Source organism: Chiloscyllium plagiosum, unplaced genomic scaffold (assembly GCF_037043375.1).
Source record: "Chiloscyllium plagiosum isolate Xiang-an unplaced genomic scaffold, Cpla_swu_hap1 HiC_scaffold_26, whole genome shotgun sequence".
Taxonomy (NCBI): Eukaryota; Metazoa; Chordata; class Chondrichthyes; order Orectolobiformes; family Hemiscylliidae; genus Chiloscyllium; species Chiloscyllium plagiosum.
The window spans coordinates 33,082,857-33,097,980 of record NW_028270164.1 but is presented as its reverse complement, the minus strand read 5'-3'; the positions used below and the strand labels follow the sequence as shown (position 1 = coordinate 33,097,980).

General features: G+C 41.9%; 1 protein-coding gene across 4 annotated transcripts in view; it reads right to left on the bottom strand.

Moving 5' to 3' along the window:
* The window catches only part of LOC122563223 (metabotropic glutamate receptor 4-like), a 1,237,105-nt gene that overhangs the window by 965,952 nt on the left and 256,029 nt on the right, over nucleotides 1–15,124 (bottom strand). For all 4 annotated transcript variants that reach the window (XM_087973618.1, XM_043716807.2, XM_043716804.2 and 1 more), the window contains exon 3: nucleotides 2,709–2,925. In XM_087973618.1, coding sequence (XP_087829744.1) covers nucleotides 2,709–2,925 — 217 coding nt within the window. The remainder of the gene's footprint in view (nucleotides 1–2,708; nucleotides 2,926–15,124) is intronic.

The following is a 15,124-nucleotide window of genomic DNA, read 5'->3' as shown; positions in this document are numbered from 1 at the left end:
CTATTGATGACAGATCTTTAAAACAATAGCAGAGTCTCTAACATTATCTGGAAACGTAAACATTTGATGATATAAGACATTAGTCTACCAATAGTATCATTTTTAATCGTATGTAAGACCACACAGAAAAAAAGGCAATTGGCTAATGTGTACTCAGACTGTTCGAACAGTTTGATTGACGCATGCACTGAGCGATTTTGATTTTTGTTCCCTTAACGAATAAAAAAACGTTTACTGTGTTTGATATGCTAGTGTCACAGCACATAAAAATTCTTCCCTTTTTTCATGACATGAGCTGTATGCACAAAAACAAAAATAGCAAACAAGCACAATATGTAATAACCCAAACTTCTTTTTTGTATGACCATTCTAAAGCAGGGTTTGAATATAATGGTCTATAGAGATTTCTTTTATTTCAAAAATATACTTTATTCATAAAATACTTTAATGGCCTGTACAGTTGGAATGTAAACATTCCATTTGTTTGCATACCGAAACAGAGTAATCATTCCTATTTACAGGTCTGTACGATTACATTTTTAGCTGAGGTGTCAGCAGAGCCCAAATGACTGCACAGGCCCCCTGTTCTTCTTTAGGCAGGCAGACGTTACACAGTGGTCTTTCCCCACCGCGCCTTGGCGGCAGCTGTCCCAAGCTTCAGCGTGTCCCTCAACACGTAGTCCTGGACCTTGGAATGTGCCAGTCTGCAACACTCAGTTGGGGTCAACTCCTTCAGCTGGAAGATCAACAGGTTTCGGACTGCCCAGAGAGCGTCCTTCACCGAGTTGATGATCGTCTCGGTGTGCGTCCCGGGGAACAGGCCGTAGAGCATGGAGTCCCGCGTCACGGCGCTGCTCAGGACGAACCTCGACAAACACCACTGCATTCCTCTCCAGACTTCTTCTGCATAGGCACATTCCAGAAGGAGGTGTGTGACAGTCTCCTTCCTCCCGCAGCCACTTCGAGGGCAGCATGCAGTGCGGCTGAGAGTCCGGGCGTGCATTAAGGATCTCACAGGCAGAGCCCTTCTCACCACCAGCCAAGCCATGTCTTGGTGCTTGTTGGAAAGTTCTGGCGATGAGGCATTCTGCCAAATGGCTTTGACAATCTGCTCAGGGAACCGCTCGATAGATCCACCCTCTCCTTTTCCCGAAGGGTCTCAAGGACACTACGTGCTGACCACTTCCTGATGGACTTGAGGTCAAAGGTGTTTTTCTTCATAAACTTCTCCACAAAGGACAGGTGATACGGAACGGTCCAACTACTCGGAGCGTTCCGCGGCAGCGAGGCCAGGACCATCCTTCACAACACCGGGGACCGGTAGAACCTCAGGCCCGTTCGAACTGGTCACATATGCACATGAGTCTGCGCATGGACAGCGGATCCAAGCAGAAAACGGCGACGTCATCCATGTACAGGGAGGCCTTAACCTTCAGGGCCCCACTGCCAGGAATAGTCACCCCTCTCAGGCTTGCATTCTTCTTGATGGACTGGGAAAATAGCTCTATGCAGCACACAAACAAGGCAGGAGAGAAGGGGCAGCCCTGCCTGACTCCAGATCTAACTGGGAAGCTATCTGATTCCCACCCATTGATTGAGACTGCACTGACAATGTTGGTGTAGAGCAGTCTCATCCAATTGCAGATTCCCTCCCCAAAGCCCATTTTGGAGAGAACATCTCTCATATACCTGTGTGATATTCTGTCAAAGGCTTTCACCTGGTCCAGGCTGATCAGGCAAGTGTCCAACCCTCTGTCCTGCACGTAGGCGATCGTATCACTGAGGAGTGCGAAACTCTCAGTGATCTTCCTGCCCGGCACAGCACAGGTTTGGTCAGGGTGAATCACCGACCCCAGAGCAGACCTGACCCGGTTGGCGATTACCTTTGACAGAATTTTGTAATCCGTATTCAACAGTGAGATTGGTCTCCAATTTATAATGGTCTATAGAGATGTGTAACACATTGTAACACAAACAAATACAAACGTGATGTAGTGCCTTCTATGTCACTTTGTATCAATGCAAACAGTCACTTTTGGCACAGCCTATGCAAACCTGGTGCTGTTCAGCCAATTACTGTCTTTTTTGTTCAGTCAAGAATTCTCAATATCAATTAAAAACAACTCACTCTATTAGAAGCCACTGAAATACACTGAAAAAGTTGTTTCTTTTCCATAACGGCACAGGTTAATAGCCTCTTGCTTTTACCCCACAAGTGCATTGGCTGACCTGAACCATGTGAGCCACCCAGCATTACAATTCTGTGTGAAATTGCTCAGAAGAAATGCTTTTATTATTTGAGTGGCTTAGATTATGTTCAGGAATAAATTACAGGCGCATACAAATTCATTTTAAGCTATGTATTAGTATAATTTACACACTGGGAGAGAAACACAATGGTTTTCAAGACCTAAGCTTTAAAAGTTTAACTTGTTTGGGTAAATGCAATAAATTACCTTTAATTCTGTTGTTATATTTTCTGTTATGACATTGACTATCAGCTTGCTCTTTGTCACATTTTATTTTACCTGTACTTTAATCAAAAATCCTGCTAAGTATTTAATCCTGCTTTAATCAAAAACAGGCTAAGTATATAAGGAAACACAAAGACATGCTCCACCTAAATCTGCCTCATGATCATTTATTTTGATCCATATATGGCCATTTACTTATGGCACGACTAAAAATAAATGCGAAGGAGTACTGACCGTCTTCCCGAGATTTCTGTATGAAGGCTTCCACTCCACTTTCTCCATAGCTTCCTTCAGATGCAAGGGTAGAGACATAATTCCAACGTAATGCTTTGACAATGTCAACCATGGCCTGTGTTTGAAAGGTGTCGGATGGGACCACACGAGAGAAAAAGTCATACCTGCTGTTATCACTCAGCTCTGGGGCGGTAGATGCATAGCTTATCTGAGGAATCTGAAATAAAATGGATACATATAAAAATGTGATGGTTTTCAATAATTACTTTGAATTGTTTAATTCTTTCTTCTCAAAGCAAATATAAAGTTTGTAGATGATGCGTTATTGTATTCACTAAGGACAAACTTATCCATTCCTGGAGTGTAGAGTTACTGTGCCTTTTCGGATAGCCATGTCTGCACTCCCAGACTAAGCAATGCAAGGATCAGCAATCATGAAAATTCATTTATTTTACAACAAGTTGCTATCCTGATTTGCAACATTGTATAAATAGTAATAGAAATTACAAGTGAAACAAATGGTGCCAAAAGGTCAGGTTTAAAATAATAACTATGGGGGCAGAATGACAAGTGGTGACAAGAGCCCTATAACTATGACCAGGACTCCTTCGACCTCAGGGTTTCCCCCACCCTCCTTGTGCTCCCAAGAATTACCTTGTTACTGGACAGGCAGTCTTCGCTTGGAAGGGTAGCCCAGCAGCTCGGAGTGAGCAAAGCTCGGATTGCCACCTCCCATGTTTTCACCTATCCCCACCTCACCACTCTGCTCCTCCCCCGCCCCTTTTATCTGCAGCTCCCCCCATACCGACCCCCAGTCCTGAAGAAACATCGACTTCACCACCTCCTGATGCCTCCTGGCTTGCTATGTTCTTCCAGCCTCCTGCCTGTCTGCCTTGAATTCCAGCATCTGCAGTTTTTTTTTGTCTCTAACCTCTTTGTTCCTGATTTGGAGGCGCCGGTGTTGGACTGGCATAGACAAAGTTGCAGAATTACATTTTATTTTGCTCAAAAACTGCATAAATCCATGTAATATTCTATAAGTCCCACTTTAGAAATAAAACTGACTTAACACTGGGACAGACTTTAAGTTCAAACCTTCAATACATTGTCTGAGCTAACACCCATCATTCGATAAACTGAAGCCACTTTGAGAATATTACTTAAAAGAAGTTCTCAAATTTACAAATTAAAAAGCTTAAACCAGCACATTGCATCCTAAAAGCTGCAAGACTTAACCTAAGTTTAAGATATCATTACAACTCCGTGACACTGTAATCCTTTTGCCATACATTCTGTGCCTTCTGGTCCTGCTCCACAACCTCCTGATGAAGAGGCAGCTCCTTGAAAGCTAGTGCTTCCAAATAAACCTCTTTGCTCCTGGCATGGTCAGCCAACCAGTCAGTTGGTACACATTACCAGCTAGTTCACTCAAGTTAAATATCTAGCCCCATATCTGTTAAACCTCCCTGAATTAGGTGGAGGAATTAACAAATGTGTTCTGCATTGTAGAGTTCTGCAGCAAGGATTTGATTGTGGACTCTGAACCTTATTATTTTGTATGGACTAAGGCAATGCAGTGAGGGAGCAGATGACACAAAGACAGGTGAGAAAGCAAGCTGTGAAGGTGGCATAAAGAGGCGGCAGACAGATATCCCTAGATTGAGTGACTGGTCAATAATCAGGCAGACGGATTATAATGTGGGAAAATGTGAAGTTGTTTATTTTGGCCTAACGATTAAGAGCAGAGTATTATTTCAATGGAGAACAACTGCAGAATTCAAAGTTGCAGCAGGATCTTGATGTTCTGGTGCATGAATCTCAAAACACTGAATGGAGGCAGAGTAAATTAATAAGGTGGCTAATAGAATGATATCCTGTGTTCGAGACAGGATTGAACATAAAAGGAAGGATAGTACCCCGGGCGGGTACTGGGGCTGGCTGTCCCAGAGGTGGTCGAAAGGTGTGTCGGGCGGACCGAGAGCTGGAAGGGGCACGGGGTGGACCAAGAGCTGGAAGGTGTGTAGGGGTGGGCTGCCTTAGAGTGGCCGGAAGGTGGGAGGGATGGGGGCTTGCTGGGTCTGTATTGTCTGCACTTTTTTAATGTAACTGGATTGTCTTGTGTACAAATGTCATTGTTGCTGTCTTGTCATATGTGAAACTGGGATTTGAGGTTTGTCCTCATCTCTCTGTAAACTGGTTGAACGGTAGGGTTTGGGGCCTGGCTTTGCTGCTCCTCTCCCTTGTAAAATTGCTGTTGTATACAGCTGTAAATGTTAACTGTTTTTGGTAAACTGTTTTGTAATTTGTTTAATAAAATATAAAAAAAAGGAAGGATAGTACACATCTTTTATGCGAGGCATTGTTGAGACTACAACTCTCATACTGCGTGCGAATTTGGGTTTCTTTTTTAAGAAATGATTTAAATGGTTGACAAGCTTGCTACCTGGAATGAATCGGTTATTTTATGATGAAATATTGGCAGCCTGAGCCTGATTTCACTGGAGTACAGAAAAGCAAGCCGTGATTTGATTTAGGTTTATGGGATCCTGACAAAATAGATTCAGAAAGGTTGTTTCCTCTTGTGGGTCATACCAGAACTAGGGGAGCATGTTCTTAAAATTAGACAGCACTCTTTCAGGACAGAGTTGAGGACATTTTCTTCCCCACTGCCTCAGAGGTGGTGGAGCTGGGATCATTAAATATTATTAAGAAAGGTAGAGTAGATTCTCATTAGGCAAGGGAATCACAGGTTACTGGGGGGAGATGTGAATGGGAAATTCATCAAAATGTGAATCAGATCAACTGTGATCTGCTTGAATGGCCTTACTTCTGCCTCTTATTCATCAGTTCATAAGTTCATACACGTAAATGAAAGAAGAGAAAGAAGAAAATAAAAGATAGAGAACAAAGCAGACTTTACATGAATCACTACAATATAATTAAAAGGCTGAGTGAAACCTAAGTGACAATCCCTTCTGTGGTAGCAATTCCTGTAACAGCAGTAACAGGAAATCTCAAATGTGGTTAATAGGATTTTCAGAAGTACAACATCACTTCTTATTGCTAAGTATTCAAGTCAGGAACTAGTGGAATTTTAATTACATTTTTAATTTTATCTGCTGATTTTGATCTGCCTCCTGTATCTATAGATTGCAGGCTCAACATATGAGGAACATTAAATGGGGGGGGGATCTAATTGAAACTTACAGAATACTGAAGGCCTAGGATACAGTGGACATTGGAAAGGTGTTTTCATTAGCAGAAGAGACCAGGACCTGAGGCCACAGCCTTAGAGTAAAGGAAAGACCCTTTAAAATGTCGATGAGGAGAAACCTCTTCAGCCAGATAGTGGTGAATCGGTGGAATTCACTGCCAAAGGTGGCTGTGGAGGCCAAGTCATTGAGTATATTTAAAACAGAGATAGATAGGTTCGTGATTGTTAAGGGGATCAAAGATCACAGAGAAAATGGGGCAGAATGGAGTGGAGCAGATTCGATGGGAAAAATGGCCTAATTTCTGCTCCTATGTCTTATGGTATTATTTCAAAACCATTTCAGTATATCACTAAATTGAAGACACAACCAGTCACAACTACATGACAGATTGACCTACTTGGAAATTCAATGACAACTCCTCTTTGATATTTTCACATGATATCGAGAGAGTGTATTTTGTTGGACACGGTCAAAGCATTCAACACCTGTCAGTAAGAAAATGCCCTTTTTAAAACAAAACTCTCCAATGTATTTTTTTCCCTTGAAATTTATTGCTACCAAATGCTAGAATTTGCCATATTTTCCCAAGCTCCTGTTAGATAAAAAATGTCTTAAAATACTCAAACCATTACTAAATGACATTCAACCAGCAGAGCTTCACAATTATTCACTAAAGGGAAAGTAGGCCAAGGTTGAAAAGTTCAAGTCCCTCAATTTTATCTCAGAATCAATCATTTGAGTTTTATAAGATATGCAAAAAGTTTAATATTCTTGTGTGCTGATCTGTTCCATTTGCAATATTTGGTACTGGGCTGAGGATGCTTGAGATAATGGAACCTGGCATTTTAAAAATAGTGCAACAAAATGTAGCTTTGTGAATTTCTATGACTAATTCAAATCACAGCATCAGAGAGGCTCCACAAAATTTAGAGTCACAAAGGAAAAATAACATGCCAGTTGATACTGTTAATGGAGATGTATAGTGCACACACACTGCATCCAGTTAGCAATAGACTTGAAGCAAGCTTGAGTATGAGGGGATGGGATAGAAATGAAAACTATGCTAACAAGAGAACAATTGTGACTTTTTCAAAGAGATTTCTCTCAAGGGGAAGTGGGCATCACTGGTAAAGCCTGTATTCATTGCCATTATGCATTACTCTTGAGGCAGAGTTTGTCAATCACCTACTTCAGCTGCTCCAGTACATCTGCTGCAGGTACATCCACAGTGCAGTTTGGAAGGAAGTTCCAAAATTTGATAGAGTGACAGATAATAGTGGCAACGCAGTGCAAAAATGTTGTCAGGTAGTAGAGAACTTAAATATTGCTAAAAACAAAAAGCACAGCCATCATCTTGTGCTCATCACAGGAAATCTCAAATGACCACAACAATTTATACCACAGGAGGAAAATATGCTGATCGCTTGTCAAGTCAACTCTGATTGACTGATGTATTGTTTTGAAGAGTGCCACAGCGAGCTACAGACTCCACATACTTCGAGAAATTTAATAATATTGCCCAAGGCTTGAACATATTCCTTTTGTTTTCAGGGAATCTTGTCTTTGAATGTCACTTCCAGCAACATAAATGAGTCATGTTACAAGCTGAACCTGCAGAGCTCTGACAAATCTGGACTTTACAGTGCAGTTACAAAAAGCTCCAATGAATCTATAAACTCATTTATCCCAGTGTCAAGCTTAAATTAAGTGAACCTTAAAGGTACAGGCCGGGCTGACAGCTCAAATAACAATGAAGTGTTTTCCTGCATGTTTTCTTTGTTTTGGCACAATAACCATCTATATTTTTATCACCCTATATAGGCAATTTAAACAATTTCAATTTATTGTGAGATATTACAACTCAGAGTACATCAAATTTTAAAGATGCCAACAGCTTGTCAGCACGAGTATTATTGGCATTTGCAATTTAAGTTAAATTTCAAACAGCCATTAGGCATGTCTGTTTCTTGTCTCCCATTAAACACATGAATCAATTTGCTATTGGGGATTGGACAGAACATTGCCATGTTGTCACTATCTTTTTATCTTTGAAGCTCAGGTTTGAATGAAATGCTAGAAGATAGCATAAATCCTAATTTGCCTGGCAGCTGTTAAGTGTCTCAGGCAAATCTACTTTCCTCACTATCTCAACCCAGTTCCCAATGGACACAAGCCCACAGCAAAAAAACTGTCCAGAAGTTATTGTTAATTGGCATTACTTCAGCAGCTTTGTCAAGTCCAAGAAAAGGTTAGCTGTCACGTTAGTGCAGCAGAATACTCTCTTCTTCAGTTGAAGATGAAGCATATTAGATCAATGGTGAACATGTGCTGAGTATTTCATACCCATGATATCTCGTCGAAAAGGTGTTTAATACTACTCTTGGTTACACAGCAAAATAAATGTTTTACTCCTATCTTAAAAATTAGTTTTCGGATGCTTTTTGTTTACAGCTTCTCTTCCCTTTCTCAGTAATTCACACGATGGATTAATCAACAGACTATCAAATACATTGCAGTTTATTGAAGAGAATGCCACACAGCTTGTAAACCCACTACGTTAGTTTGAAGGAGCACTCAGAACCAATATGTTTAAGATAGCCTGATATATTAAAAAAGGTGCACCTCACAAAATTAAATCAGAGAATTCATTTATGAAGTGTGTAGAATCAAAATTCCTTTGCATAATAATGTTATGCAATTGAATACATTTTCAGTAAAAAATAACAATACCGATTAGAATCATAGAATGCTGATAGTGTGGAAGGAGGCCATTTGGCCCATCAAGTCCACACCGACTCTCCAAAGAGCATCCCACCAGACCCACGATCTTCCATCCCCGCCCTCACCCTATCCCTGTAAACCATTTCCTATGGCCAATCCACCCAGCTTGAACTCCCTAGACAGACACTATGGGCAATTTAACATGGCCAACCCACCTAACATGCACATTTTTGGACTGTCTTTGGATCTCAAACCCACGTAGACACAGGGAGAATGTGCAAATTCCACACAGACAATCACCTGATGGTGGAATCGAATCTTGGCCCCTGGCGCTGTGAGCCAATGTGACACCTGTTGTCATTATAGTAACAAATACAAGCCACTTCTCATAAAGAAGCTTCCTGAATAATTATTATACTTCTCTTCAGTTAGGCATTTTGAACATAATTCTGATCCAAGCAGAGAATGTGAGGATGATATATGCAGATGCAGTGGGGAAGAGTTTACCAGGCCCATAGGAGGCAGGTTTAGTGGCTGAGTGAGGCAAGAAAAATTAGGGGGAAAAAATGGCATCAGACTGGAATGCCAACATATTCTACATTTTGCTTAGGCAGCAAATGCACATGAAGCAATTCGTAAACATCTTCCCAGGGCAGTAGAACTTTAGCAGTAGTGCACAGGACCTCCCCCCTCAACTCTCTGCTGTGTCATCAACTCACAGGAGGCGAAGGCTCGGCTGGAGGTCAGAGCTCCTTGTAAATTATATTCAAACCTACACGATATAGATGCAAATTGGCAAGCTTCCAATCATCTACAGGCAGACACTTGCAACAGTATATTATCTCCGAGTGGTTGATGTTATGGAAAGCAGTCATGGGGAAAGAGTAGCTGCCATATACTCCAGCCATTCCATATATCCAGTTTGTCCTTGTACTCTCCCACCCCATTCCCTTGACTCCATTTTCACTAAGTGTACAGAAAGGCAGTCAACAGCCTTCACGATGTAAGCATCACTGCCCCCTCCAACTCCCTCCAAAGTATCCTCTCCCCCTCAATCTCCCTACCATCCTCAACTGTACAAATCTCTTTTGGAACCCTCTCGGTAGATTCTACAGCAGCTCCACTGCTGCACCAATCAGGGTTCACGGTGCAAATGTTCTGATCTGTGAGGAAAAATTAGAAAGAGGAGAAAATTCAATCGTAAGTGCAAATCCATCACAGCAGATTGTTAATGTGAATCCAATTTGTTTCTACATCTGCTTTTCGTAAAAACAACCATGAGCGTATCAGAATCTCCTAAACTGCCAGCAAGGTCACTGACATCCTTCACGAGAGAAGGTGATCACTCTTGCACAACCTGCATGTGACTCCAGACCTACATCAATATGGATGATTCTTAACTGCACCCGAAAGTGATCAAACAATCCAGCTCATGGTATTCCAACTGCTCAGGTGACTATATCTCCAAATTCATCTTCAGAAAATGGACATTGTTACCAAGGCCAACATTTATGTGTGGGATAGTTTTCCATCAAGTGAACAGGGGCTGCTGTCACTCAGGGGATCTTGGGACCATTAGTCAAAGGCAGACTCTGCACACAGTTCAAGAGCTGGGCCACAGTCAGTCAGTCATGCACTTTGAGAAAGGAGATATGTCCAACTACAGCTCAGGGAATGAGCTATGTTCAATATTGTAGACCCTTGGCAAGCAGTTGGGGCAATCATGCAAGGGTAATACCATCAGCTAGGGACTTTCAAGGTAAGCAGTCCAGGGTCCGGTCATTCCTTTTACAGGGCTGTGCAGTGAACGTCGGTCATGGGATTGGAGAATAACAAGTACTGGGCGGTCTTTCCATTGAGACAGGGAGATGGGAAAGGATGGACCTTGAAGTGACTGTGTTGGAGGCAGTGGGGATGCCATGCAAGAGATGTAGTTTCTGGCAATAGGAAGTGGGGGTATTCAAGCCTGTGGGGGTAGGGGAAGGACAGCAGAACAGGATGTGGAGATGAAGTCAAGGACCGTGACACCAAGAGAGCCAAAGTGTAAGAGTGAGGGAGTAAGCAGAACAGAACAAGTGGGCATGGAAGTCTACATTATTGACAATGCCATGATCTCATAATGATCTCTGTGCACTTGCAAAAGCATCACCTGTGGCCAATATTTGAACCACAGACGTTTTCACACTGCATGCAAATTCACATGCATGATGATATGATTGCAAATGAAGGTCTGTTGCCCGGAGGACTGATTTGTGATGCATGGATTTAATTCCCACACTTGCTGAGGTTGCCATGAAGGATTCTCCTTCTCAATCTCACCCCTCACCTGTGATATGGTTAAATCACCACCGGTCATCTCTCTCTAATATGAGAGTGAGATTGAAGCAACTTTACTTGCATTATGCAGTTACATGATTGATGCCTTTACCCTCCAATGTCCTACCATCCAACAGAAATACAGCCCATGCTTTTGTCCATCAAACTGTCAGTGACTGTGCAATTTCTTGGCATTGTCCTAGGCATTTTCTGCCAGCTGCTTCTAGCAAGTAGCAAGAGATAGCAATGAATGTTCTCATAGTGGATACCCTGAACTCCCAGGATCTCCTCATACCCTTGCACTACTTGGGCTGGGCTATTTCCACCAATCCCACTGATGGAACCCCACCCTATACAGCCCCACCTCTGACTTTCCTCTTTGCCTTCCAAACCCTCTGATATTACACTTGAATCATATGCGCAAAACAGAAGTTGCTGGAAAAGTTCAGCAGGTCTGCATCTGTGAAGATAAATCAAAGTTAATATTTCAGGTCCAGGGACTCTTCCTCAAAACTGTTGGTAGCTAGGAAAATGTTGGTCTATATACAGAAGGGTGGGGGGGGGGGGGGGGGGGTGGGGGGGGTAGTAAACAATAGATGGGGATGGAGCCTAAAGAGAGAGGAAGGGTATCTGGTCACCAGGACAAGCTGGGTATGGAGGGAATTTGAATCTGGTGTGAAAGTGTCTGTGGTTCAAATGTTGGCCACAGGTGATGCTCTTGAAAATGAACAGAGATCATGACGAGATCATGGCACCATCTTTAACAATGGTGTACACTGACCGTAACAACAAAGTACATGTGAGACTTCCAATAGTGCTCTGGACAATGAACCAATCTGATTTACACCTGCACTGAGAGTTTATGATAGCCACTACTGCGTCCAATGATAATTTCCATTGTTGATGTAGGGCTGGGATAGGAAAAATTCACAGCTCATTCAAAGCCATCAGGAGAGGACAGCCTCCACGGCTGCAGATCTTAGGCTCTGATCCAGCAGCTGGTACAGTTCTGGGCATATATATATATAGAGAGTCAGCATTGACAACATGCCTCACACAATTCAAGGAAATTAATGAGAGGGCAAAAGATTCTCGCTCTCTTGTGGCACTAATGCAATCTGATACACCGTGACCACTGTCAGGGTGCTTCTTGGTCTCTGCTGTGGTTTGTTGCAGAACCTATATTTGCGCCAATATTTTTGAACAGACTCATGCCTTTTGCCTTCTTAGCAAGGATACTACTGTGACCAACATTCCACCCATGGCTGGGGCCTTGGTTGGGGCCTTGGTTAAGGAGAAAATGGGTCTTAACTCAAGAGAGGGGGGAATGCTGGTATACCTGACCAATAATGGCTACACACATTTCCCTGTACAATAAGACATGCAGAGCACTGACAAGGAGGTCCATGATGGAGACCTCATGGTTCGTTGAGGTAGCCACCTACTTACTACAGTGCTACACCTGAGTGAAAACACAGAATAGTCTCTTGAGGTTAGACCATTAGCTCTATTCACAACAAAATATGAATAGACAGCTGCATTAAGGGAATGAGGAAGAAATCAGAAAGCAAATATGGAACAAGTGCAGGATAGCAATGAGATTAAAGCACAGAAGATATAAAAACAGGGAAAGCTGTTCGTAGCTTTTGGAGGGGGTCATCCTGGAAACATAAACCTTTGAAAGTGGATGTCAAATGAACTCTGTGCTCATGTACAATGGAGTACCTCAGCTTGCAATGGACTGGCTAATTGTCTGGCAATGTGGTTGGTTCTTAACTGCTTTCTGGGTAACTAGGGATGGATAACAAATGTTGGTCTAACCAGCTACACCCTCATCCCATGAATGAATAGATTTGCTTTGTTCACCTCATTACAAATAGTCATTAACTGTAGCAATTGTTGAAAATACATCTCTAACCTGCAGAAGTCATTAGAGAAAGAAGCTTGAGGTTGCCTCATCATTGCTGATCTGTATTATCCTAAAGATTTCTTGTCATTTCCTTGATATTTGCTACTTTCTAGCATCGATCAGTTACTACATTTCGCTATCAATAGAAAATAATTGAGCCAATATTTTCAAACAGTCTCATGCTGAAATCAATTTGCTAATACAATGCAAGTACAGCACCACCTTTGTTTAAGCAACACATTTTAGAATGTACTGTAGAGAGGACTTTGAGCCCTGCCGCCCCCCCCCCCCCCCCGCTTTATTTCAGACAATAAATATTGTTCTCATTATCCATAATAACTCTAATTATCTTCAATTATTATTCAAGGATGGCCATCTTGCCTCCATAACTTTTTATTTTCATATCTTTTATTTATGTCTGAGCAATTAAGAGATCACAATGTTAAAGTTTAATAGCAAGTTCTCTATGTGAGAAGCAATGCAATGCTGGTAATTCCTCCCACTTAGATTTGCTGCAAGTCATTCACTGGGATTTAACACAGTGCTGATGATGCAGCTCACTGGCAGAATGTCAGGGGAAGTCCAGCACTACCTCCTGTTGGGCAGGGTGCTGCTAATTTGCATGGAACACCTTCCAATCCTGAGGCAGGATGCCCCCCTCCAAAAACTACGAACAGCTCCTCAGTCTAAGCAGCATCACCAATGGTCACTGCTGGAACTGCAGCAGATGCCAGACCTGAAGCAATGCAGGAAACTGAAAATACAAGTGATTGGGACAACGTCACAGCACTAGTAGGATGGTGACAGTGAAGGTGTGAGTGTGGACGGTGTAATTAAAATGGTAGAGAAGGGTGGGACAGGGATAGCCCTTGCCAGGAGGAACCCCACCCCCCAACCCAAGTGTGCAGACAGGCTGCCAAAATGGAGCCTCCAACAAAATAATACAAAATGGATTATGGAAAAAGGGTTACAATAAGAGATTATACATAGTCGGCCAATGTTTCTTGAAATATCAAAGATTACTGGGTGACTTGCTTGAGGTTTTAAATTTTAGAAGGAATTAACAAGGCTAACAGAAACACTTGCTGTTGATGGGAAGTTGAGGATAAGGGAACATACCTTAAAAACAAATGGTGAGGAACAGATCTCCACACAAAAGTATTGAACCATCTCTCCACAAAAAGCAATAAAACTTGCTCATCGATTAAATGTATTAACGTTATTCAATCTCATTTAATTCTAACCCACCTTTATGTTCAAAGTGGTTCACCCCACACTTTCCCCACAGAACTTGATCTCTCAAAATTTAGTTCATTCACATAATCCATCAATGTCACTCTGAAACAGTCTGCTCCCATCATTTAATGGTGTCAATGAAGTGGTCTATATTTCTGCATCTAAGTTATTGATAAATATTGAGAAATGCTGAGGCAGCAGGACAGACCCCTGGCAAATTGTGTAACTGCTCATTATCCCAAACAACAGTATGCCAATGTGTATTTATTCTTATTTAGCTGAATAAGCAAAATAAATGTATCCATCTATCAACTGGCAACAGGTTTTTGGTGTTATTAGGACATAAAATGAAATTTTCTATATATCCAAATGAGAAACATTAAAGGATTGTTACATTTGCAAGTCATTTTAATCAATTAGTCAATTACTAGGGGGTCTATAATAGTCTTGCTGATTGAGATCCATCAATGATACCTTCACATTTATATCCAGTAATCAGTTAATGCTGAATTTTAACATAATTGAGCTGTTTGTAAAATATTTGTCAATAAGCCCTAATTATTTGCATACTTTATACTTGTGTCTTGAATTGCTAACTATGTTAAGTTAATGAATAGTCATGAGAGTCAGCTGTCTAACTACTCTCCCAATTGTTTAATGCAATTGCTTTTGTGACTCCTGATGTGAGGCTTGCACCGAAAACAGCAATACAATACAATCTAAACAATGTAAAACCAAATTCAGATATCTTTAATGTCTAGAAATGAATGTCTTAGTGGTACACAGTTCCCTGACATGGTGAAATGAAAAGAGTGTGGCACTGGAAAAGCACTGCCAGTCAGGCAGCAACTGAGGAGCAAGACAGTCGATGTTTCGAGCATAAGCTCTTCATCAGGAATGTAGAGGAGGCTGAAGGGGGCTGAGAGATAAATGGGAGTGGGCTGGGGCTGAGGGTAATGTAGCAGGGAATGCTATAGGTAGATGAAGGTGGGGTTAGATGAATGGCGATAGGTTGGAGC